Here is a 25,997-nt window from a genome sequence, read left to right on the forward strand (position 1 = left end):
AGATGGATTAGGCGGCAGCCAGGAATGTGCAATGCATAAATCAAGGGAGATCAATGCCCTGTTTTATTTGCATAAGTATGCATTTATGTCTGGAATCCACACCTCAACACCAACATGTTCTTTTGCGTGTGTGTGTTTGTGTGTGTGTGTGTGTGTTTTCTGAGACAGAGTTTCTCTGTGTAGCCTTGGCTGTCCTGGACTCACTTTGTAGACTAGGCTGGCCTTGAATTTACAGCGATCCACCTGCCTCTGCCTTTCAAGTATTGGAATTACAGGCATGGGCCACCACACCTGGCTATGAACATGTTCTTGTCCAGAAACTAATGACCAGGTTAACAAGGTGGGTCATTGACATGCCAAAAAAGAAACAGCAAAGCCGGGCTTGGTGGCGCACACCTGTAATCCCAGCACTCGGGAGGCAGAGGCAGGCAGATCACTGTGAATTCGAGGCCAGCCTGGTCTACAAAGTTACTTCAGGACAGCCAAGGCTACACAGAGAAACCCCGTCTTGAAACAAACAAAGAAACAGCCAAAGGATTAGGAAGGCTTAGCTTGTAGAGAGAAATGAGAAGATTGGGAATGGGATATGCAAACTGCGTCAAAGAACCAGGTGGTAGAGAGGCACGCCTTAATCCTAGCATTCCTTATGAAGGCAAAGGCTAGCGAATCTCTGTGAGTTCAATGCCAACCTGGTCTAAACAGAGTCCCAGGACAGCCAGAAATATTCAGAGAGACCCTGTTTCAAACAAACAAACAAACAAACAAAAAAAGCCAGAATAACGTTTACATTGGAAATAATGAATTCATACTGTTCTCCAAAATATTCAGTTATCAACAGAAATAAAAATAATACATTATTATTATTGTTGTTGTTATTATTATTATTTTTTTTTGAGACAGGGTTTCTCTGTGTAGCCTTGGCTGTCCTGGACTCACTTGTAGACCAGGCTGGCCTTGAACTCACAAAGATCCACCGGTTGGGATTAAAGGCATGCGCCACCACGCCTGGCTCTCAACAGAAATTATGCAGCAAAATATTTCAACTCAGAAATTCCTCTCAGGAAAATACAAAATAAATGAGGATATTTGGGAGATGGGGACGAGGTATACTGTTTGGCACAAGTTGAAGGCAGTTTACTTGAGATAATTTGCCACCCCCTGGTGATAGTGGGGAGGTACGACCTGATTCTGTGATCCAAGTTAAGCTCAGTCTCACTATTCTTTGTCCCTCTCTTTTAGCACTTAACACTTATTTTGTGGTCATTCGTAAATAAACCAGTCGTTATGTTTCTCAGCAACAACTCAGATGTTGTTTCGCTTGGCGGCCACCCCTGGGGAGTAAGAATAGATAAATTATATTAAGATTTTTCTGAGGATTTGAAAGCTGCCTCTGATTGTGCTCTTAGCTTTCTTCCTTTTTGATCTCCGGGGACATCGCAGTACATTTTGGAAGAACCGTGAATTATTATTCTTTCAAAACCTCTTTATTCAAGGCATGGTGTAGCACGCCTTAAATCCCAGCACTCCGGAGGCCGATTTGGTGGGTCTCAGTGAGTTCGAGGCCAGCCTGGTTTACATAGAGAGTTCCAGGACAGCCAGAGCTACACAAACTCCTTCTGGCAAAAGTAAAATTAAATCAAACTATCTCTCGCAGTCGTCGTCAGTAACTGGAGACTCTCTTCCCGGACTAGTATATACTCGATGGTAGATTCTTCGGCCTTTCTAGCTCTCTAGTCCTCCAGGGGTCCCCTCTATGGTTTCGCCGGCCTCCCCGGAAGCTCTTGCGGACGCTGGGCTTGAGAGGCCGGAAGTCGTGTTGCTGTTGCTCGCAGTTTCAAAATGCTGCGGAGGCCTTAGGACCAACGCCTGCCACCCCTCCCCCAGCTAGGAGGGGGTGCGACTCATGGAGCGGCCGTAAGGTGAGGCGGTGGGGTCTGTCGGGTCGGTGCGGGGGCAGTGGGCGGAGAGCCTCGTAGTTGGGGATCCCGCGGGAGGAGGCTGTTGAACGGAGGGCGGCGGGGGCCGCGGGGCCGCTGGGCCTCGGAAGACGCGGTGGGGGGAAGGGTGGAGCCACGGCCCCGCGGAGGAGAAAAATGGAGTAGGGTGAAACTGGCTTTACAGTTAACAGACGGAAACCGAAGTGAAGGTGTTGATGTTTTAATCGCGTCTCAAATTTGAGAAGTATTTGAGGAACTTTGATGTGACTTAAGATTTAAATAATTTTTAGGCTTGCGGACTGTCTGCTTTAGTGTTTGAAAGGTACTCGTTTGGGGTTTACATACGGACCTCGTTGGTGTTGTTTTAATATCCTTCGCAAATGTATTCATGTGATTATTTTTCTTCTTCCTCCTCCTCCTCCTCCTCCTCCTCTTCGTCGTCGTCTTATTAGACGCGATCTCCGCAGCCCACGAATATTTTAATACCACACCTTCCAATGAGTTCTTGTATATCTCCAAATCTTGAGAGCACTCTATTAAGCCACACGTGAAGAAAACAATGCATGACCCCCTTTGTGGGGGTCAGGAAGCTCCAACAGGCACGGGATGTGTCTGTCGAAGAGACTTGAAACCTTTACTAAGTGCCAGTTGCTGCATGTCTGTTCACGTTTAGTTTCCCCCTTCATACGCTCCTGCTAGGAAAACGTATTTTAGCTGCAAAGTAATAATTATAATACTCTTCACTGTACTGTGCTGGTCAAGATCGCAACACAACTCCTGTGTGAAAAAAAAATGTAAAAGTGAAAAGTTGATGGTGCTAGTATTATAACGACGGGGGGGGGGGGGGGGGGCGTGTCTTAGCTTTCCTGACTTGCTTTCCACATACTTTCGGTTTTAAACTACAGAGGGATCCTTTTGCAGTCATCACTAGGCACCTTAAGCTTTTCAGATAACAGCAGCTTTCTTTTCTTTGTTCTCTTTTGGTTTTTGGAGACAGGGTTTTTCCCTGTGTAGCTCTGGCTGTCCTGGACTTGCTTTGTAGACCAGGCTGGCTTGGAACTCACAGAGATTGCCTGCCTCTCCCTCCCCAGCGCTGGGAATAAAGGCATGCACCACCGCTGCCTGGCCAACTGCAGCGTTCTATAAGATAAACTCTCTTGTTAAAGTGTTTTGCATTGTAGTCCGTTAAAGAATTTCGTGGAAGCCAGGCATGGTGGCACATGCCTGTAATCCCAGCATTTGGAGGGCAGAGGCAGGCGGATAGCTGTGAGTTTGAGGCCAGCCTTTTCTACAAAGCAAGTTGAGGATAGCCAAGGCTACACAGTGAAACCCTGTCTCGAAAAACCAAGCATGGTCATATCTTTACTTGGGTCCTTGTTGGTGTACTTTTAGGTTATTTCCTGGCTTGACAAATTGTTGCAGTCTATTTTTGCTACACACTCATCTTTAATGTGTAGCAGACTTGCTAAGAAGTACAACAATGTCTGATTTTTTATTTTTTGAGATAGGGTCTTATTGTGTAGACCAGGCTAGCCTCTGCCTCCCCAGTGCTAGGATTAAAGGAATGTGCAATGGTCTGGGCTTTGTTTTCTTTTTCTTTCTTTCTTTCTTTTTTTAAAAAAGATTTATTTATTATATACACAGTGTTCTGCCTGCATGTATGCTTGCATGCCAGAAAAGGGCATTAAATAACATTATAGATGGTCGTGAGCCACCATGTGGTTGCTGGGAATTGAACGCAGGACCTCCGGAAGAATGGTCAATGCTCTTCACCTCAGAGCCATCTCTCCAGCCTCTCTTTTTCTTTTTTGGTGTTCTTGAGACAGGGTTTCTCTGTGTAGCCTTGACTGTCAGTGAACTTGATTTGTAGACTAGGCTGGCCTGGAACTCACAGATCTGCCTGCCTCTGCCTCCCTGAGTTGTGGGATCCCAGGCTTGCTCCACTGTGCCTGGCTGCTTTGTTTTCTTATTCAATTGAGTTGAACAAGGGGCAGGAGGGATGGCTAGGTAGTTAAGAGCCCTTGGTGCTCTTAAACAGGAGCCAGGCAACTACAGTAGTCTCTAACTGCAGCTCCGGGAGGCACCTGCTGCCTCTGGCCTTTGTGGACGTGCACTGTACATACACCCGGAGACACGCACAGGACACCACATCAAATAAAGAGTTGAACTGTTACATCAAGAACTGTTAGGAGATAAGCTTATGTATTTTGATGCTCATTACAGCTTGCTGTCTGACCCACCTGGGCAGGGCAGGAGATAGGTGGGCCTTAGAGAGGAAGGAATTCTGGGAAGGAGAGAGACCTGAAGTGAAGAGAGGAGGCCGCCATGGGTTAGCTGGAGGAGAAGCACATGGCCTGCGGCGTGGATGGAGAATCCAGCCCAGATGAAGAACATTAACAAGTATTTGGGATTATAGATGGGAGGTAGCTTGATAGAAGTTATTAGAAGCAGATGGCATGGGATTAAGGCAGGGATCCCATGCCTGCCCCACTATGGGAGGCAATTTAGAGGATTGATATCTGCCCTGCCCCAGGTTAACTAAAGGCTATCTTAAAATATAACAAGTGTCTGTGTCTTGATTGATTGCTAGCTGGGCCTACAGGTAATACAGATTAAAAACAATAAAGAACCTTACAGCTTAAAAGAGTTGATAATTATAACTCTATAGTTTGTTTATGTTTTTTAGGAGTTTTTAATTCTAGTGTTAAAATGGGTGTTTGAAGCCAGGCGGTGATGGCGCACGCCTTTCATCCGAGCACTTGGGAGGCAGAGGCACTGTGAATTCAAGGCCAGCCTGGTCTACAAAGAGGCCAGCCTGGTCTACAAAGTGAGGCTAGGACAGCCAAGACTACACAGAAAGACCCTGTCTTGAAACAAAACAAAACAAAAGAAAACAAACAAACAAACAAAAATTTAAGTTGTTTTTGTTTTTCGAGACAGGGACTCTCTGTGTTAGCCTTGGCTGTCCTAGCCTCATGTTGTAGACCAGGCTGGCCTTGAACTCACAGAAATCCACCTGCCTCTGCCTCCCAAGTGCTAGGATTAAAGGTGTGAGCCACCACCTCCTGGTTGCAAATGTAAGTTTTTCATATGTTGGTGATGTTTGGATATTGTGTGTGCTAAACACTTGTTCTCACAGCTCTTCAAGTAAATGTTTTAATTCTGGTATCATTACTTTCCTTTTTTGGATTCAGCAAAGCCTTCTCCAAAGAAGCAACTTGACCTAATTTGAAGAATGAGTTAAGATCCCTCCATGTGTATTACATTTATTTAATTTAATCATTGTGTGTAGGGTGTGTGTGGTGGGGGAGTCAGAGGGCAGTGTGTGTGGAATCTTTACCCCCTGAGCCACCTCTCCAGCCAGTGTAAGAACTTTTATTTTATTTTTTAATTTTATTTTATGTGCATTAGTGTGAAGGTATATCCTTTGGAACTGGAGTTAGAGACAGTTGTAAACGGCCATGTGAGTGCTGGGAATTGAATTCAGAAGAGTGGACAGTGCTTTTAACCACTGAGCCATCTCCAGCCCCCGCAGAGTAAGAGCAGCTTTTGAGGTGTGGGGAAAGAAGGCAGTGTTGGTGTTGAAGAAGTGGCTTTCAGACTTAGAGCTCTGGCTTCAGTGGCCATGGTGAGAGAATACCATGATTTGGGTCAGGGTGTCCTATCTGCTCCAGTTCATTTTTTTTGGAAATGAGGACTGTGTCATGACACCCTGTAAGGATCAAATGAGGTATTGTGATTTGCCTTGAGTGCTGGCCCAAAGGTGTTGGTTATTGTATAACAAAACAGGCTCTACAGCACAAAACTTAACTTTGTTATGCACTTTTTAAAAAAAAATTTCGAGGCATGTCTAGATGGATTGGGGGGTACACTTTTCATTTTGAAAACTCAGTACTGAAAACACTGAGAGGAGGAAGTGGTAAAAGTTCTAAGCAAATTTAGTAACCGAATACATTATTTGTCATTGTGGGTATTAAATGAGCTTGGAGAGTACCACAGTGAAATGGAAGCTTGGAAGATCAAAAAAAGCCTATATTCTCAGCCGGGTGTGGTGGCGCACGCCTTTAATCCCAGTACTTGGGAGGCAGAGGCAAGAGGATCGATGTGAGTTCGAGGCCAGCCTGGTCTACATACACAATGAGTCCAGGACAGCCAAGGCTACACAGAGAAACCTTATCTCGAAAACCAACCAACCAATCAACCAAACAAAAAGCCTATATTCTCAATACCCAGTGTGGGGAATGTTTGTGGAAATGGAAGTGCCTAGTACAGGGCTGGTTCCTTCTAAACTCACCCCCCACCCCACCACTCCCCACTTTTTAGCCTTGGTTGGTAATGAGTCTGGTTGTATCACTGTCATTTAATGAAAGGAGAAGGGATTTTTAAAAAAGTCATAGGTAAGAATTTAAAAAATGACCACAGGGCTCTCTATGCAGTTGACAATTATTTTTAAGGTTTTTGTTTGTTTTTTGAGATAGGGTTTCTCCATGTAGCCTTGGCTGTCCTGGAACTCAATTTATAGACCAGCTGGGCCTTGAACTCACAAGAGATCTGCCTGACTCTGCCTTCTGAGTATTAGTATTACAGGCATGAGCCAGTACTGCTTGGCTATTTTGTTTTTTGAGATAGAGTCTTTATATCTTCCCTGACTATTCTGGAACTCATTATGTAGACCAGGCTGGCCTTGATTTTTTTTTTTTTTTTTTTTTTTGGTTTTTCGAAACAGGGTTTCTCTGTGTAGCCTTGGCTGTCTTGGACTCGCTTTGTAGACCAGGCTGGCCTCGAACTCACAGCGACCTGCCTGCCTCTGCCTCTGCTGGGATTAAAGCATGCGCCACCACGCCCTGCCTTTGCCTTTATTATTTAAAATCATACTTTGCAAGTTGTTTGCTTGAATTAGGATTCACTTCAGGTGGTTGTATTTCTGTTAGGGTTGTGTGTGGGAAAGATTAAGCTTCGACACAGGTGGAAGCAGTCTTGGCGGGCTTTACCCTTGGGGCACCCCATGAATACCTTGTGACAGACTGAGTGGAGCCATCCTGGTCCTGGAATTCAAGAAGCAGACCTGGGAACCCCACCTGGGCTATTTTTCTAATTGACCCTCAACGGGAGAAGGAGACCCGCCCTTCCCACGTGACTCAGGCAGGTAGGAAGGAGAGAACAAGCGATTGAGCCAGGGCTTGAGCGCTTGAGGAGGAGCGGAACAGGCCGGGCCAGAGAGACACCTAAGGACCCATCCCGTGGAACGGATACTGGAAGGTTCACTCTTTTGTCCCTTTAACCTTTTTTCCTTCTTGTGTAAGCTAGTTGGGTTGTATAATAGAGTTTAATTGTTAAGAAACAGAGCCAACAGTTGTGAGATATTAGGTCTCAACCCCAGGACAAAGGGCCAAGGGGCCTATTTAACACATCAAAGTGGATGCTGGCCACCAGGTTTTGGCCTGCATCCCTCAGTTGCTACCTGTTAGAGGGCACTGCCCCTACTAAGCTCAGGAGCTGGGCTGCCCTTCCCTCAGTTGCCTTTCTCTATATAATCCAGCCATTGTGGCTACCTGTTTTTTTCAGGTTACTCTCTTGGCCAGTCTCCTGGCCCAGGTAGCTCTTCCCCATCTTATTATATGGCTCAGGATCCTGTTCACTCTGGAGTCTCCCAGATTTTTCTGCCTCTGGCTATGCTCTCCCATCTATATAATCTTCCTCTTCCACTGTACCTAGAAACAGTCATGTATTTCCTGTTTAAAAAAATTTTTTTTTATTAATCTGGTGCTGAAACCAGTGGGCCACTCATGGCTTTCTTTCTTTCTTTCTTTCTTTTTTTTTTTGGTTTTTCGAGACTAGGTCTCTCTGTGTAGCCTTGGCTGTCCTGGACTCACTCTGTAGACCAGGCTGGCCTCGAACTCACAGCGATCCACCAGCCTCTGCCTCCCAAGTGCTGGGCTTAAAGGAGTGCTCCACCACGCTCGGCATTTTTTTTTTTAACTTTTAAAATTTTTATATTTTCATTGACTCCCACTCAGTTTCTCCTTTATCGCAGGATCTTACAGGTTCTTTTGGTATGCCAAAGCTATTTGTCTCCTTTTGTTTTCTTATTACCCTGCCCTCCATTTGTCATCTACATTATATTTGATGCTAAATACAGATTTTTGCTCTTTATTTTTGGTCAATATTTGGTCAGAGGCTGCACTTCCTAGGTGTTGAGATCACAGGTGTGTACTACTCTCCCTGGCTGTATTTACGTTTTGGTGCTGTGAATTAAACCCAGGGCTTTACATGTGCATGTCAAGGGCTTCAGCCAGTAGCTACAGCCTGTTTTACCAGTGACCAGACTCAGGGTGTGCGGGTAGGGAAAGAGGAGATTTGCCTCCTTCAAAGTCGCCACTTTACCCACTTTGTAATTTTTTTTTTTTTTTTTTTGGTCTTTTGAGACAGGGTTTCTCTGTGTAGCCTTGGCTGTCCTGGACTCGCTTTGTAGACCAGGCTGGCCTCGAACTCACAGCAATCCTGCCTCTGCTTCCCAAGTGCTGGGACCCACTTTGTAATTAATCTTTTACCTAGGTGGTTTTAATATGTCTCTTAGGAAAAGGCATTATGACCAAGGCAACTTAAAAAAGAAAACATTTAACTGGGGGCTTGCTTACAGTTTTACAAAGTGAGTGAGTACACAACCATTATGGTGTGGAGCGCCAGAGCAGTGGATGAGAGCTTATATCTGACCCATAAACTGGAGAGAAAAGCTCACCCCCAGTGGCACACTAGAGATAAGACATTTGAGTACATGAGCCATTATGAAAACCACCACATTAACAGCATATACTAATGACTGCTAAGTGGGTGGTATTTACCTTGACACTTGAAGGTTTAAGGTGAGAGAGGGGAAGGGGCGGGGGAAGAAGCTACACCAAGTGTTTAGAGTACTGAGCAGGATCAGTGCTGCTGTAGTGTTGTTCTCCTCCCCACCTGTGTAGAGTGGTAGATTGAACCAAAGTCCTTACGCATACTAGGGGAACATACTGTTGAGAGATATGGCTCTAAGAAATCACTCTTGGGCATTGGAAGTGGTTGTACAGATAGAGTGCAGTTGCAAAATGGAGTGGTTTCAAGTTTTGCTTTTATTTTTGTTTTTTCTTCTTGAGACAGAGTTTTTCTGTGTAGCCTTGGTTGTCCTGGAACCCACTCGGTAGACCAGGCTGAGCTCAAACAGATGTGCTTGTCTCTTCCTCCCAAGTGCTGAGGTTAGAGGCATGGGCTACAATGCCTAGTAGCAAGCTTTAAAATGTGTAGAAAGTACCGGGATTAAAGATGTGCGCCACCATCACCTGGCCTTTTTCTTTTTTGAGTTTCAAGTGATTTAATAGTTTAAAATCTTGAAGTTTGGGGGACTAAGGAAAAAGGAATTAAGAGTGACTCTTGCTGGTCATTGTGGCACTCACCTTTAATCCCAGCATTCCAGAGGCAGATGTCTGTGAGTTTGAGGTTAGCCTGGTCTACAAACTGAGTCTAGGATAGCCAAGGGTACACAGAGAAACCGTGGCTCCAAAAACCACGCCTTTAATCCCAGCACTCGGGAGACAGAGGCAGGCGGATCGCTGTGAGTTCGAGGCCAGCCTGGTCTACAAAGTGAGTCTAGGACAGCCAAGGCTACACAGAGAGACCCTGTCTCAAAAAACAAAAACAAACAAACAAAAGAATAAAAAAATGTAAGCTGGGTGAGGTGGTGCACGCCATTAATCCCAGTACTCAGGCAGAGGCAGGTGGATCATTGTCAGTTCAAGGCCAGCCTGGTCTAAAAAGTCAGTCCAGGACAGCCTGGGTGATAGAGAAACCCTGTCTCGAAAAACCAACCAACCAACCAACAAAAAATAAAAATAAGTTAACTAAAGTAATATGAGAAAAATTCAGTAATATCAGTGAAAGTTATCTCCCAAATTAGATATAATGTTCTTTCTTTTTATCTATTTAAAGCAACTAAGCCAATTATATACTTCTTAGGAGTCCACTTTGAAGAAAGCAAGGGAATGAAACTGTATTTGGGATGATTGTTGCACACATAAAAGATCCCCTGGAGCTGGAGTTACTGGCCATTGTGGCCACCCCAGCCTTCATGGGTGCTGGGAATCAAAACTCTCCTCCTGTGGAGGAGCAGCAGGCATTCTTAGCAGATGAGCCATCTCTCTAGCCCTGAATGTGGTACATTTAAAAACTCCTGTTTTATTTTTAAAGACTTTGGGTTTTTTTTTGAGAGGGTCTTACCGTGAACCTCAGGTTAGTCTTGAATTCATGACAAGCCTCCTCTCAAGTGCTGAGATTTGAGATTACCAGTGTGCCCTACCATGATTACCACGCAGGCAAATGCTGACAGTCGTTTTCCTGTGGTTCTTCCCCCCCACCCCCACAGGGTTTCTCCCCCCCACCCCCACAGGGTTTCTCCCCCCACCCCCACAGGGTTTCTCCCCCCACCCCCACATGGTTTCTCCCTGTAGTCTTTCTTGGCTGTCCTGGACTCACTTTGTAGACCAGGCTGGCCTTGAACTTACAGAGATCCACCTGCCTCTGTCTCCCAGAGTGCTGTGGGTTACAGGGGTTCTCCACAGCACCCAGCTTCCTGTGGTTTTTTGTCCGGGCATGTTGGAATACCATGGTCTTTGAAAGTTGATATCTACCTGTGTGTGTCTCCCAGCTCTTAAGCATTCTGTCCACCACCAGACAGCCAATGGGAGAGCAATGATTCTCATTTGCCTTTGAGCTAGAACAGGTTACTCATTAGCATCAGCATTGGAGATGGAACATGTCTAAACTTGTCTTTCTTTTAGGATTCACCTGAGAGAGGTATGTGTGGTTTAGTGTCCAGCCTTTGTTCTGGGTCTGATTATTGAGAATCGTAGTGTAAGGATTTTGCATTTGTTGTGCATCTCTGCATTTGCAGAGATATTTTTGCGCATATATCAAATTTTTTATCTAACCATTGCCGCTAGTTTTGCCTCCCCCCCCCTTGTTTTGGAGACAGAGTCTCTGTATAGGCCTTTGGTGCCCTTGAGGTTGCTGTGTAGAGCAGGCTGGTCTTGAATTCAAAAAGATCCACCTGCCTCTGCCTTTTGGGTGCTAGCATTAAAGGTGTGTGCCACCATGCTCAGCTTTTTGTTTATTTGTTTGTTTCTCTTTACCTCTGAACCATTTCTCCAGCCCTACTTTACATTTTTATGCCTTTCCCCCCCTCCTTTTAGTTTGCTAACTGACTGAGAAATCTTCACTGCCAAAATGACATCGCATTCCACCTCTGCCCAGTGCTCAACAGCTGACAGTGCTTGCAGAATTGCTCCGGAACGAACCAGTCAGGTAATCAGTACTAGGCACCTCATCTTTCTTTACATATATTAAGGAATTGAATTGAAACATACAGTTGAATTCACTGGGGAGGGTTGGCTTAAAGCAGAAATGGTTATGTTTTAAAAGCTTATATTACCATTTGAAAGTCATAGACAGCTTGAAATGCTCAAGAGCGATCGGCTTTACATTCCTTACGCCCCTCGATTGTTGAATTCCTTTTCTGTTTTTTTTGTTTCTGTTTTTGTTTTTTTGGTTTTTCGAGACAGGGTTTCTCTGTGTAGTCTTGGCTAGACTCGCTTTGTAGTCCAGGCTGGCCTCGAACTCACAGCGATCCGCCTGCCTCTGCCTCCCGAGTGCTGGGATTAAAGGCGTGCGCCACTATGCCCGGCTTGTTTTTGTTTTTATTTTTATTTTTTGAGACGGGATTTCTGTGTGTAGCCTTGACTATCCTAGACTTGCACTGTAGACCAGACTGGCCTTGAAGTCACAGAGATCGGCCTGTCACTGCCTCCTCTAAGTGCTGGGATTAAAAGTGTGTGCCACCATGCCAGGCTTGCTTAATTCTGATGTTTTGTTACACTAGGCTCCCCCCCCCTCCCCGCCAAAGCCAGGGTTTCTCTGTGTAGCCTTGGTTGTCTTGGACTCACTTTGTAGACAGGCTGGCCTCGAACTCACAGCAATCCACTTGCCTCTGCCTCCCAAGTGCTAGGATTAAAGCTGTGCGCTACCACACCCAGCGACCTCTGTTTTTTCAAGATACATAGAAAGGTGTTTTCTGGCGAGAGAGCTGGAATTTAATAAAAATATGGAACGCTTCACAAATTTTTGCATCATCCTTGTGCAGGGGCCATGCTAATCTTCTGTGTATAGTTCCAGTTTTTAGTATATGTGCTGCCAAAGCAAGCACACAGACAGATCTTTTTGACAGAATTTCTCTGTGTATCCTGCCTGTCTTAGAATTCAGGATGTAGACAAGGCTAGCCTGGGACTCAGAAGATCTACCTGCCTCTGCCTCCACCTCCGCCTCTGCCTCTGCTTTCCAAGTACTAGGATCAAAGATTTATACCTATATTAGCTCTAAAATTATTATTTATGATTTATTTCTTTATTTTTTGTTTTTCAAGACAGGGTTTCTGTGTGTAGCCTTGGCTGTCCTAGACTCACTTTGTAGACCAGGCTGGCCTTGAACTCACAGCGATCCTCCTGCCTCTGCCTCCTGAGTGCTGGGATTAAAGGCATGCACTGCCAGACCTGGCTGGCTATTTTTTATTTATTTATTATTTATTTATTTATTTATTTTGGTTTTTGGAGACAGGGTCTCTCGGTGTTAGCCTTGGCTGTCTGGACTCGCTTTGTAGACCAGGCTGGCCTCGAACTCACAGCAATCCGCCTGCCTCTGCCTCCCAAGTGCTGAGATTAAAGGCGTGCGCCACCATGCCTGGCCTTAGTTTTTATTTTTTAAGATTTATTTATTATTATATGTATTGAAAGAACCAGACAAATTCCATTTTGGAAAAAAACAAAAACAGAAGCCATTTTGTGTTAAACCTAGCTAAGGGCTGAACCCAGATTCCAGAAAACCCATAAACTAGTCTAAACAGAAAAATACTCCCTAGCAACACAATCAGCTCACCTTGGGAAAGTCCAAATATACTCTCTACTGGTCAAGCTGACCAGCAGGTGGTCTGGCACATAACAACAACCAATTAGGAGATGCTAGGCCAAAGTTCCTAATGTCCCGTAACTGCTTCAACCAATCTTTTCTATAGGCCAACATGCCCCTGCACATATTATCCAACCATGAAACTCCAAGGCTTATATCTCCCTGCTGGCAGCTTTTCTGCCCAAGTGCCATCCAATCATATACTGTAAAACCCATTTCTTTGTCTAAAACCTATAAAACCCCTCTCAAAGCTGTGTCAGTACATTGGAGGGTGGCCCAGGTTCAAAGCTGCATTAAAGATTTCCTTGCCATTGCATTTGGACTTGGCTCTTGGGTGATCTGTTCTGGGAGTCTCTTGAATTTTTGGGCATAACATTATATGTATGTCTGCGAACTACATGCATGAGGTGCCCTTGGGAGCTAGAGGGGGCATTAGACACTCTGGAACTGGGAGTTAGAGACGATTGTGAGCCATTGTGTGGGTGCTGAAAATCAAAGCCAGATCTTTTAGAAGAGCAACAAGTGCGCTTCCTTTTTTTTTTTTTTTTTTTAGTAGTTTTTTAAGACAGGGTTTTACTGTGTAGCCCTGGCTGTCCTGGAACTCGCTCTGCTCTGTAGCCCAGGCTGACCTCAAACTAGAGATCCATCTGCATCTGCCTCCCAAGTGCTGGGATTAAAGGTGCACGCTACCGCCACCTGGCTCTCTTTTGTTTGTTTGGTTTTTTTTGTTGTTGTTTTTTATTTTCTTTCTTTCTTTCTAATCTTTTAAAAAAGATTTATTTATTTACTTATTTTTAAAGGTTTATTTATTGGTTATACAGCATGTGTGCCTGCAGGCCAGAAGAGGGCACCAGATCTCATTATAGATGGCTGTGAGCCACTATGTGGTTGTTGGGAATTGAACTCAGGACCTTTGGAAGAACAGACAGTGCTCTTAACCTGTGAGCCATCTCCCCAGCCCTGTTTGTTCTTTTCAAGACAGGGTTTCTCTGTGTAGCCTTGGCTGTTGTGGACTCATTTGTAGATCAGGCTGGCCTTGAACTCACAGTGATCCACCTATCTCCCTCCCAAGTGCTGGGATTAAAGGTGTTTGCCACCATGCCCAGCTGGAGACCCTGTCTTAAATCAAACAACAAACAAACAAATAAATAACAAAATTGTATGACATGGGTGTGCCTCATGGACCAGTTTGGAGGAATGTTTGGAAATGATGGTGTTAGATACAGTGGATTGGTATAGAAGTTAATGTAGCATGCAATAAATAGGCATTAGAAAAGTGCTAGGTCATCTGTCTTGTTGATAGAGGGGAAGGAAGGGAGACCAACTCCAGTGCCTGCACCTGTTGACTTCCTGCAGAACAGAACATGAGGACAGTTTTGAAGCTATCTCAAAGTAGGCTTTCCAGTTTTTTAATACAATAGTGTGTTATAAACTTAGGGACACTGCCAAGATCTCAGACTGTGTCCCTAGAAGATGGCATCTTATTTTCCTACTGCTCATTTTATCCACACAGATTTATATTTGAGACTCGTCAGCCTGCTTTGTCTTTCATCTCAGAGATAGGGCTAATTTAAGCTGGTCCCATTTCTTAAATTTTCTCTTTTCACCTGTTCTTCCTACAGTCAGGATTGAACTCGGGTCTCATGCATGCTAGGCAAATGCTTTACCACTTGGTGGTAGCCACAGCTGTCTTAATTTGTTGTTGTTGTAAGAATAAAACCACGTAGAAGAATCTTTATTAGTCAGAATTGTTGGTAGTTGCTGTGGAAGTTTCTCACCTGCAGGTGGCTTCATTGCTGCTGTATTCAGGCTTATGGCCAGGATGTGTTCTGAGGAGTAGAATCCATGTATTGTTCTGTAGTCACAGCTGCCACCCACTGCTAGCTCAGGGTTGAAACCGCTACTTTCCTTACTTGGCTCGCTGTCTTCTGACCAGTACAGCTAGATCAGAATAGATTCTTAGACACATGAAGAGTTCAATTAGATATCTAAATCAGTCAGAAGTAGAGAATTGTTAAAGATCCCTGGGTCTTTTTCATTCTTACTACCACCCCTATAACTAAAGCATTAAGGAAGATGGGAGGTAGTATTATCCATAAAATGTCTTTTTTAAAAAAATATTTATTTATTTATTATGTGTACAGTGTCCTGTCTGCATATACACCTAGTATACACCAGAAGAGGGCACCAGATCCCATTATAGATGGTTGTGAGCCACCATGTGGTTGCTGGGAATTGAACTCAGGACCTTTGGAAAAGCAGCCAGTGCTCTTAACCTCTGAGCCACCTCTCCAGCCCCAAAATGTCTTTATTAAGGGATCTGATGCTATATATAATCCCAACGCAGGAAGATCAATGTGCAAAGCCTGCTTGGGCTTCAGAGTGAATATAAGGTTAGCCTTGGCAGCTGAGGGTGTGTGTGTGTGTGTGTGTGTGTGTGTGTGTGTGTGTGTGTGTGTGTGTGTGTGTGTGTGTGTGTGTGTGTGTGTGTTTCTCCATTTCTTAAATAGAAAAAGAACCTGAAAAGGGTCCAGACTATATTTTTTACATATTATATTTATACATTATATAGTAGTAGTATATATTAATAACATAGTATATTATATATTAGTGGCATTATATGTGTGTATGTATATATATATATGTGTGTGTGTGTGTGTGTGTGTGTATATATGGATGGCCTTATTTGCTCTGTAGCAAAGATGAACTTGGCTCTCCCAAGTGCTGTGAGTACAATGGTTAACCACCACCTAGCTTCAAAGTAGCATTACCTTATTTATTTATTTATTTATTTATTTATTTATTCTTCCAAGACAAGGTTTCTCTGTGTAGCCTTGGCTGTCCTGGACTCACATTGTAGACAAGGCTGGCCTGGAACTCACAGGGATCCACCTGCCTCTGCCTTCCGAGTGCTCGGATTAAAGACTGTACCACCATCACCAAGCCAAAGTAGCATTAGTTTTACTAATACAAATTATGAACCATTTGAAGTTTAGGGTAGGATTCGGCAGACTTTCTATATAGGGCCAGAAAAAAATATGTTAAGCTTTTCAGGCTATAAAATTTTTGTCTTAACCTTTTAGTACTATAGCCCTAAAAATAATGTAAACTCATAGGCATGGCCATTTTCTAGTATAACCATTCCCATCAGGAATAGAAGATAGCCGAGCTCCAGAGCACTTGCTTTGGATGTGTAGAGCTTCAGGGTTAGAGCCACAGAACTGCCAAAATAAAGAGAAGCAAAGAAGGGAAAAACCCATCCTTTTTATAAATGCAGAACAGTGTTTGCCATTCCTTGGTTTAATAAATAATTAATAATAAGCTGACATGTAAAAATGGTACATTATGTGCTTATTAATAATTAGTAAGGAAGCTGAGAACATAGCTGAGTGGTACAATACTTGCCTAGTATGTGTGAGGTTCTAATATCAATTTTAAGCAGCATACATAAATGAGTAATGAATAGTATGAAAAAAAGAACATTTTACATAAATATACAAGATGTGAAGGTATATGAGTGGAGAGAAATAATACAAAAACATAATATATGATAAAGTAAACCAGGTCACTGTGGCTGGAATAGAATGACAGCAGTAAATAGATTACTTTGTTTTTCCTTACTGTTTGAGTTTTCATTTGAAATTTATTTATTTATTTATTTGGTTTTTTTCGAGACAGGGTTTCTCTGTGTAGCCTTATCTGTCCTAAACTCGCTTTGTAGACCAGGCTGGACTGGAACTCACAGAGATCCACCTGCCTCTGCCTGCCAAGTGCTGATTAAAGGCATGTGCCACCACTGCCTGGCTCATTTGAATTTTATAATAAAAATATTTAAGCTGGGCCTGCAGGCAGATCTCATGTGAGTTCAAGGCCAGGCTGGTCTACAATTTGAGAGTCGTGTTTAGTTTGGGCCTATTTTTCAGATTCTTTTTTCTTTTTTAGAGAGATAGGGTTTTTATGAAGTTCTGGCTGTATTGGAACTTGTTATGTAGACCAGGCTGGCCTCTGTGAGATTAAAAGTCTGTAACCAATGCCCAGCCCCCAGCTTTCACATACTTAGGAATGGAATTGGTGTCTTATTTGGTAATTCTGCCTTTTTTTTTTTTTTTAAATTAACAAACTTATGGGCTGGAGAGATGGCTCAGAGATTAAGAGTGCTGGCTGCTCTTCCAGAGGTCCTGAGTTAGTTCCCAGTAACCACATGATGGCTCACAAACCACCTATAATGAGATCTGATGCCCTCTTCTGGCATGCAGGCAGAACACTGTATATATAATAAATAAATACATCTTTTTAAAAAATGACAAATTTATGTGTTTTGCCTGCATGTATGTCTGTCTCTCACAGTTGTGTCTGATGCCATCCAAGACCAGATATTCTGGAACTGGAGGTACAGTTGTGAAGTGCCTGGAAGTGTTCAGAATTGAACTCAGGTTCCCTGAAAGAACAGCTAGTGCTCTTAACTACTGAGCCATCTTTCCAAGAACTGCCAAGGTTTTTTTTCCCATAGCAGTTATAGAATTTTAAATTTCTACCAGAAATGCACAAAGATACCAATTTTCCTGTTTGCATGTCAATAGCTATTTTCCTTAATAACGTACATTATTGCCATCCTTGTAGGTATGAATATATTTCCTGTTGTAAATGTCTTATTAGAAAGGCAGCGAGTGTAGGTCTTAAGTCTTATTTATTTATTTATTTTGTTTTTTTGAGACAAGGTTTCTGTGTGTAGCCTTGGCTGTCCTGGACTCACTTTGTAGACCAGGCTGGCCTTGAACTCACAGCAGTCTGCCTGCCTCTGCCTTGCAAGTGCTGGGATTAAAGGCGTGCGCCACCACCACCACCCATCAGGTCTTAAGTCTTTTAAGGAAGATTTTTTTCTTCCTTCATGTTTCAGAAACCAATCTAATTGATACGTAAGTAGCAGCTTTATGCTGGGTTTGTGCAAGAGGATCCAGAGCGCAAGGCCATGCTTTACTACATAGTAAGTTCCAGGCCTGTCAGGTACATGAAAATTCTCTATATGTTTTATGTTTACAGCAGGTACGACCAAAACTGCCACTTCTGAAGATTTTACAGGCAGCAGGTGCTCAAGGTGAAGTATTCACCATGAAAGAGGTAAGTTATCAAAGACAATTCTCAATTTTAAGAGGGGTGAATAGAGACTACCATATGCACAGTTCTGAAATCAGAGCCAAGAAAGGAAGTTGTACTGCTGAAGGGGCAGCTGTTGCTGTTGTAAAGACCGCCTTGTTAATTTCCTGTTTCCCCTAGAGTTCCTTTGGCGTACATATATATGTGGTTACCTGCAAGTTCATTGACCTGGGAGTTACAAAGCAAAATGTGTAGCTTAAAGTGTTAACAGTTCAAGATTTCCTGCCAGGCAGGAATTAGATGCGGTAACTTTATTATTGTACATTTGTCAGACACTCGGACACCCATTTTGAATGTTTAGGAATTTAAATAACTTAGCATCTGGAAGCTTCTCCCTTTTTTTTTTTTTAAATATTTATTTATTTATTACATATACAATGTTCTGCCTGCATACCAGAAGAGGACACCAGATCTCATTACAGATGGCTGTGAGCCACCATGTGGTTGCTGGGAATTGAACTCAGGACCTCTTGAAGAGTAGACAGTGCTCTTAACCGCTGAGCCATCTCTCCAGCCCCGCTTCTCCCTTTTTTTAACCGCCAAAGCACACTGAACTTTTTAAGTAGAAAACAGTATTAAAATGTAAATGTACTCAAACGCTTTGCATTTAGTATGGTAGATCCCTCACTTTCCTGAGCAGAAAACAAAATATGGAGCCCTTTTTTTTTTCTTTAGAAGAGTCAAATCTATCAATACTACTGTTGAGATTATAGATGTCTTTGATTTGCTTGTGATATTTAACAAGAACTTAATTATTGAGTAAAAGGGTAGGTTTTAAAAAATATTTATTTATTCATTTTATGTATATAAGTGCTTTATCTTTATTATGTACACTTGCAGGCTAGAAGAGGGCATCAGATCACATTATAGATGGTTTTGAGCCACCATGTGGTTGCTGAGAATTGAACTCAGGAGCTCTGGAGGAGCAGACAGTGCTCCTAACTTCTGAGCCATCTCCCTAGTCCCGATTAGGTGTTTTGTTTTTTTTAAACCAAGTTTTTGTTTTTTTGAGACAGGGCTTCTCTGTGTAGTCTTGACTGTCCTGGACTCACTTTGTAGACCAGGCTGGCCTCGAACTCACAGCGATCCGTCTGCCTATTCCTCCCGAGTACTGGGATTAAAGGCGTGCACCACCTTGCTTTTTAAAACCTACTTTAAAAAAAAAACATTTCAGGAGCAGGGTGGGAGGGTAGAAGGAAGATAAGTAATGAAGCATTAATAAAGATTTCAGTAGATGTTCCTTCCCAATTCCTTCCCTTTCCCCCTTCACTTCCTTTTTTTTTTGTTACAAAATTTACCCAAGTAATTGCAAACAGTGTATCAAGCTAGACATAATAAAGATTCTATGAGCTTCTAAAAGTGCACTTTTCAAGTTTAGAATCATGAATTTTTGAAACCTGAAAAGGAAAAGCCAGATAGACTATGATTTTATTTGTTAAAGACCTTTATTTTGGTATAAAAATCTCTGGTTTGTTGATGGTTGAATAGATGAACCTAGCAGAGAAGTTATCTGTCCTGTTTGGGGATTGCTTATATACTCTCAGTATTCAAACCCTGGCAGGCTGACATCTTTCTCTAGCACAGTGTCTTAGGCACTCATCGGTAATTGTGGTGTGGGAACCGTCAGGCCTGTCATCTCATGGTGTTTTATTCCCCTGTAGGTAATGCACTACCTAGGCCAGTATATAATGGTGAAGCAGCTCTATGACCAACAGGAACAACACATGGTGTATTGTGGTGGAGATCTTCTGGGAGATCTACTTGGACGTCAGAGCTTTTCTGTGAAAGATCCAAGGTAAAAGGGTGAGGCTTATGTATCTCTGGGTGCTTGTACCCGCTCACTCAGTCTGTATAGTTTAGTTTTTCTTTAGTCGTTAAGTATTTTAGGGGCTGCATATATTGATTAGCCAGTGAGAACCATGCATAGTACAATAGTTTGAAGTTTGGACAGTCTGATTGATGGCACATACTGTATAGTAATCATCATGGTAAAATAACATTACAGTAAGTGCTATAGGAGCACAAAATGGGGAATGCCTGGCACTTAGTGTCAGAGGTTCCTCGAGGAAGCAAAATGCGAGCTGAGCTTTAACAGTTTTTAGAGGGACTAAAGGGAAGGAGAGCTCCTGAGTGAACATCTCTATAAAGGTTGATTAGGAGGGAGTCATGGCACTAGGTTACAAGTTTGCGAGGTGTTAGAAAGGAGAAAGTGTGAGGTTCCTTGTAAGCCCAGTAAGAATCAAGTAGAGTAAAGTTGGCCTCTGTGGTGTTCTCTGCTGATGTGGGCGTGTAGAGGGTCATTGGCTTATCATTTCAAGCTAGTTGAGAGCTAGTGTCCTTAAATTTTTGTTTGTTTGTTTTGTTTTTCGAGACAGGGTTTTTCTGTATAATCCTGGCTGTTCTGGACTCACTTTGTAGACCTGGCTGACCTGGAACTCACAGCAATCCGCCTACCTCTGCCCCCCAAGTGCTGGGATTAAAGGTGTGCGCCACCCCGCCTGGCTTTACATTTTTTTTTTAATTTAAAGTTTTATTTCATGTGTATTTGCCTGCATGTATATGTTTTGTCCACACACATGTTTGGTGTCCAAAGAGGCCAGAAAATGGTGTGAGATCCCCTGGAACAAAAGTTATAAATGGTTGTAATCCACTATGTGGGTGCTGGTAGTTGAACTCTGTTTCTCTGTAAGAACTCCTCAGCTGAGCCATCTCTCCGTCCTACCTTCACCCTCCTAGTGGTGTTTGCCCCATCTCCCCCACGATCACTTTCTTCTGAGCTTATTTTCTCTTAACATTGAGAAAACTTCCTTTCACACTCCCATTTCTCGATCAAAAACACATCCAGAAAGAAAGTAAATTTCAAGGGAAATTTCCCCAACTGGGTTGCTAATAGTTAATATAATAAAATTTGATCAAATTTTTATTGAGGACAAGATAGCAGTAGCTGGATATTTGCTTCTTTTTGCTTTTTAAAAATAGGCCTCACATTAGCTCAAAGTCAGTATGTTGCTAAGAATAACCTTGAACTTGATCTTTCAGCCTCAACTTCCCAAGTGCTGGGGTTTTAGACAAGCACTACTGTACCTGGCTCTTTCTTAATATTTAAATTATTCTTTTAAAGATTACGGGTGCAGTGGCGCACGTCTGTAATCCCAGCACTCTGGGAGGCAGAGGCAGGAGGGTCTCTGAGTTTGAGGCCAGCCTGGTCTACAAAGTGAGTCCAGGACAGCTAGGGCTACATAGAGAAACCCTGTCTTGGGGGGGAAAAATGGGAAAAAGATTTTTGTCTGTAAATCTTTTTTTTAAATTAATTTATTTATTATTTATACAGTGCTCTGCTTGCATGTAAAACTGCACACCTGAAGAGTGCACCAGATCTCATTATAGATGGCTGTGAGCCACCATGTGGTTGCTGGGAATTGAACTCAGGACCTTTGAAAGAGCAGACAGTGCTCTTAACCTCTGAGCCATCTCTCCAGCCCTTGTCTGTAAATCTTAAGAGAAAGTAGGAGTGTAACATACCACAGGAATAATTAATTAATAAATAATAATATTATTTTTACAGCCCTCTCTATGATATGCTAAGAAAGAATCTTGTCACGTCAGGCTCTATTAGCACAGGTATGTTACATGTTTCTTCAGTCTCTATTGAAGTTTTGCGTTTAAGGGTCAAATGAAAATGGGAGTGCTGTCTGACATGACTGAAGGGATGTATGTACGACTGACATCCTGGAGGGTATTACTTTAAGTAAGTTGGAACTGATAAGTCCGATCGTACTGAAGCTAGAGAAGGGAGAAATGCTTATATCCTAGGTGTAATTTGTTTTCCTTTATGCAGCATGGAGGATTGAGCCTAGGGCCTTGTATTTTTGTGCTCTATCACTGACCTATGTTTCTAGCTTTCTGTTTACTATCTTGAGACAATATCTCCCTAAGTTACCCTTGCTGGCCTTGAACTCACTCTGTAGTTCAGGCAGGCCTTGAATTTGTGGATTCCTCTGCCACTGTCTTCCTAGTAGCTGGTTTCCTGGTCTGTGAAAGCAGGCCCAGCTTAAACATAGTAATTATAAGCATTACGTTGTTTCATCTTTATATACTTAAAAATTTCTAAGATATGGCTTTCTCCTTCAAACATAACCACATCATTACTGTACTGATAAGTAATAGTAAAATAAATGTTCCCTAGGGGCTGGAGAGATGGCTCAGAGGTTAAGGGCATTGACTGCTCTTCCAGAGGTCCTGAGTTCAATTCCCAGCAACTACATGTTGGCTAACAGCCATCTATAATAAAATCTGGTGCCCTCTTCTGGCCTGCAGATGTACATGTAGGCAGAGCACTGTATACATAATAATAAAGAAAAAAAATGTTCCCTAGTCCTATTGAAGAAGCTAGTTTTAGTTTTTCCTCTCAGTCATCTTAAAAATACTTTTTACTTTTGGTTTGTTCAGATGAGGATCCAAACAAAGACCACACATTGCATTGGGTTTATTTTAAAAACCCAAAACCTTAACTGCCCTCTTTGTGTGTATATGAATATGTATGTGTATATGAGAGAGAGATTTGGTGTGACATTAAATTGACACCTTTTTTTTGAATGTCATATAATGATTGTACATATTTGTGGTGTACCATGTATTTTGTTACATATAGATTTTGAGTGATCATCAGGATAACTAGCATACGAACCATCTCACATTTAGCTTTCTTGTGTGTTTGAAACATTCAAAATCTTCACCCCCCAGGTATTGACATATTCAGTAAATTATTACGGCCACTGTACTGTGGTGTAGGATACTCCTTTTGATTTTATTATATTTGTTGAAGATTTGGATCATTTGTTTTGTAGGATTGTCTGTGTTATAGAATTGACTGGTTATATCCTTGTGCTTGTGTTACTTTACCCTTGTTGTTTTAGGTAATGCTTGAATAAATTCAAGTTTAAATTACTTTGCTGATAGATCTTCATTGATGGGTACTTTGGGTTTTCCCCCCTTTATAGATCTCACTTTAGTTATGTAAGCCTGCCCCTCTTTCCCATGATTCTGTGGGCTCTTGGTAGTATTGATTGCTCTGATCCATCTATTATAAAGGTTCTTTCAAGAAATTTTTACTTCAGTGGTTTTAGTCATTTCTTTACACAACACATTTCTTTGCTTATTTATGAGACACAGTCACACATTGTAGTTCAGGATGGCCTGGAACTTTCTATATATGCCAGGCTAGGCTCAACCTTGGAAATAACTATCCTAGCCTCCTGAATGTTGGGATCCCAGGCTTGAGCCACTACACTTGTTTCAGTAAACTCTTATCTACAAACCAATTTGACCCTTCCCAGACCTTTTAGATACCACCTTTGAGTTTATTAGTTATGAGGAGGGAACGGGCTGTTTTAGAGTCTGGTTTCCAAAAAGGTGGGTTAGAGATGCTACTGCAGTATGTGTGACATTCTCACTGTCTCCTCTTTTGATTGCCTAAGTTAGATGTGAGAAATACCATCCAAGTTATATTGTCTTGCTACTTTTTGCTCATGCTCACGGAAGCAAAGAATCTTCCTGAATCTCTTTCCATGTTAGTGAAAGACATTGAGAGGAGGAGCTTTGCAAATAAATGAGAGGCAGGTTTATTGCAATTCAATCATTTGTGAACTAAAACTTTCTTTGGAAAGTCACTGAGGGCTTGAAGTACATGAAGGATTTTATAATTTTGATGTGTATATTCAGATAAACTTTTCTGTTCCATCCTCTGAATATTTAGAGTGAACATAGTTCTGACATTCTCCTCTTTTCTTTCCTCTCCTCTTGTTTCTTTCTTGTACTTTTTCTGCATGTCTTTCTCTGTAGTGTATAAAGAACATTTCTTTAACAATTTAGTTCATTTTTACAGCCACCCTGTGAGGAGGTCTTAGAGGTAAAGAAGCAGAGGTTTTATTGTTATTTTATAATCCAATTGATTTGCCCAGTATCAGATTCATGGTCATTATCCAGTCCTTTTTTTTTGGTTTTTTGAGACAGTCTCTCTGTGTCGCCTTGGCTGTCCTGGACTTGCTTTGTAGACCAGGCTGGCCTGCCTCTGCCTCCCGAGTGCTGGGATTAAAGGTGTGCACCACTACAGCCCAGCCCCATTTTTATTTTTATTTAACTTGTCATTCTGAAGAAACTTTGTACTTAAAAGCCACAGAATTATGATATGATGATGACCACCTGCAATCCCATTACTTGGGAGGCAGAGATGGGAGACTAAAGTTTCAGTCTGGCATGGCTACATAGCTACCCAATTTCAGGGAAAAAGAATGAAGTGTTTAGCGTGTTCTTTACCTAGATGCCCTCACTAGCATTATGAAACATAATCATAGCATAATGATGCCTTGGGAAATTGCTGCAGAAAACTTTTTTTTTTTTTTTTTTGGTTTTTCGAGACAGGGTTTCTCTGTGATAACCTTGGCTGTCCTGGACTCACCTTGTAGACCAGGCTGGCCTCGAACTCACAGCGATCCGCCTGCCTCTGCCTCCCGAGTGCTGGGATTAAAGGCGTGCGCCACCATGCCTGGCTCTGGCTTGCTCTTATGGTTAGGGCTTATGGTTGAATGTCTCTGTTGACCTGAAAACAATTGGATTGCTTGTATTTTATGTGAAAGGACAAATGAAAGATTGCTTTTCTTATAACTTTATACCATTGCAAGGGGACTAGATCTTTATCTGCTTTGCTTGTTAAATAAAATGGTCATTATTTAAAATAAAGGTGGTTCTAAATATCTACAACTTCCTCAGGTGTACTAATAAAATAAGATGTAACAAGCTTTGCCAATTAGTTTTAAATTTGTTTCTATATATTTATAGATAATTCATTCTAGGTAATTTATTTTTGCTTGTGCATAAGAAAGAAAAAGAAAAAGAAGAGCTTCACCTGCATTTTGTTATTTTGATCTTGCTTTGAAGATGACTTTAGTAAGAAAATGCTCTCTCTGGACTTCTCGTTTAGCTATGAAAATGCTCCTAGAAATGGTATTACAATTTTGAAAAACTTGTGTTTTATGCAAAATGACTGAATTGTCAGAGTAGTTGTAGAGTCTGGATCTGGGTTCTTATCAGTCTCTTGGCTGCTGCTGTTTTTCACGAACTGCTTCTCTCTGGCTCTGCTAGTGGCTGGTGAACCCAGTCCTCAGCAGGCACACCAGGCTTGCAGTCATGGTGTAGGTCAGGCTGGTGTTTCAGTAGCTTGTTCTTTTCTGTAGTCTTGGTTGTAACTTTTTTTTCACCCGAGACTTTTGTAAGTTTTGGGATACAGTTCCCTCTTCAGCTAATGCAAACTAGGGATGTCTGCAGGCCTGGGGTATGGCTCAGTGGGTTAAAGGAGTGGCTGTGCCAGCCTGACCTGAGTGTGATCCACAGAAGCCACTGTGGAAGGAGAGTCCTGACTCCCATGCCACACCTCCCAATGCAAGGGTGACCTGAGTGCCCATTATATACAACAGTAGTAGACAAGAACAATCTAGAACAAAGAATTTCTCTCTATTCCCCAGCCCTTTCTTTTCTCCTTCTGCTGATTGTTGGGAGAGAAACATTCTTTTTATTTTTTATTTTTTTTAAGTTTGTAGTCACTGAGAAAACGACTTAATGACAGTTTGTATTCAGGGGATTGGCATTTAAGAATGCAGGTTTGTTTGAAGATGGAATTGTTTAGTGAAAAAAGTCTGGCAAATTCCTGGTTTTCAGATCTTGTAATACAATACTTAAAAACACAAACAAAAATAAGCAAATAATTTTTATTGTTTTATAAGGCAGGCAGTTTGCTGAAATAGGGAGGGATGAACACACCCTGTTTTCTGCTTGATCACTTTTTGCATAACAATCTGAACACGAGCCATGGAAGAGAATATTCAGCCACTCTCGCCTTCCTCCAGATTGATCTGGGGTTGTCT

General features: G+C 42.3%; 1 protein-coding gene across 11 annotated transcripts in view; it reads left to right on the forward strand.

Annotated features, from left to right (window-relative positions):
- Positions 1 to 1,755: 1,755 nt before the first annotated feature.
- Positions 1,756 to 25,997, forward strand: part of MDM4 (MDM4 regulator of p53) — a 47,840-nt gene continuing 23,598 nt past the window's right edge. For 2 of the 11 annotated variants that reach the window (XM_084790686.1, XM_084790679.1), the window contains exons 1-5: positions 1,758 to 1,919; positions 11,159 to 11,270; positions 17,965 to 18,042; positions 19,740 to 19,873; positions 21,644 to 21,699. In XM_084790686.1, coding sequence (XP_084646812.1) covers positions 11,193 to 11,270; positions 17,965 to 18,042; positions 19,740 to 19,873; positions 21,644 to 21,699 — 346 coding nt within the window. In that variant the 5' untranslated portion in view covers positions 1,758 to 1,919; positions 11,159 to 11,192. Of the gene's footprint in view, positions 1,920 to 2,120; positions 2,260 to 4,160; positions 4,338 to 6,821; positions 7,084 to 7,122; positions 7,197 to 11,158; positions 11,271 to 17,964; positions 18,043 to 19,739; positions 19,874 to 21,643; positions 21,700 to 25,997 lie in introns of those variants that run through there. The other 9 variants (XM_084790681.1, XM_084790682.1, XM_084790688.1 and 6 more) reach the window with 9 other exon arrangements.

This window comes from Acomys minous (assembly GCF_964271855.1).
Source record: "Acomys minous genome assembly, chromosome: 1".
NCBI classification, from domain to species: Eukaryota; Metazoa; Chordata; class Mammalia; order Rodentia; family Muridae; genus Acomys; species Acomys minous.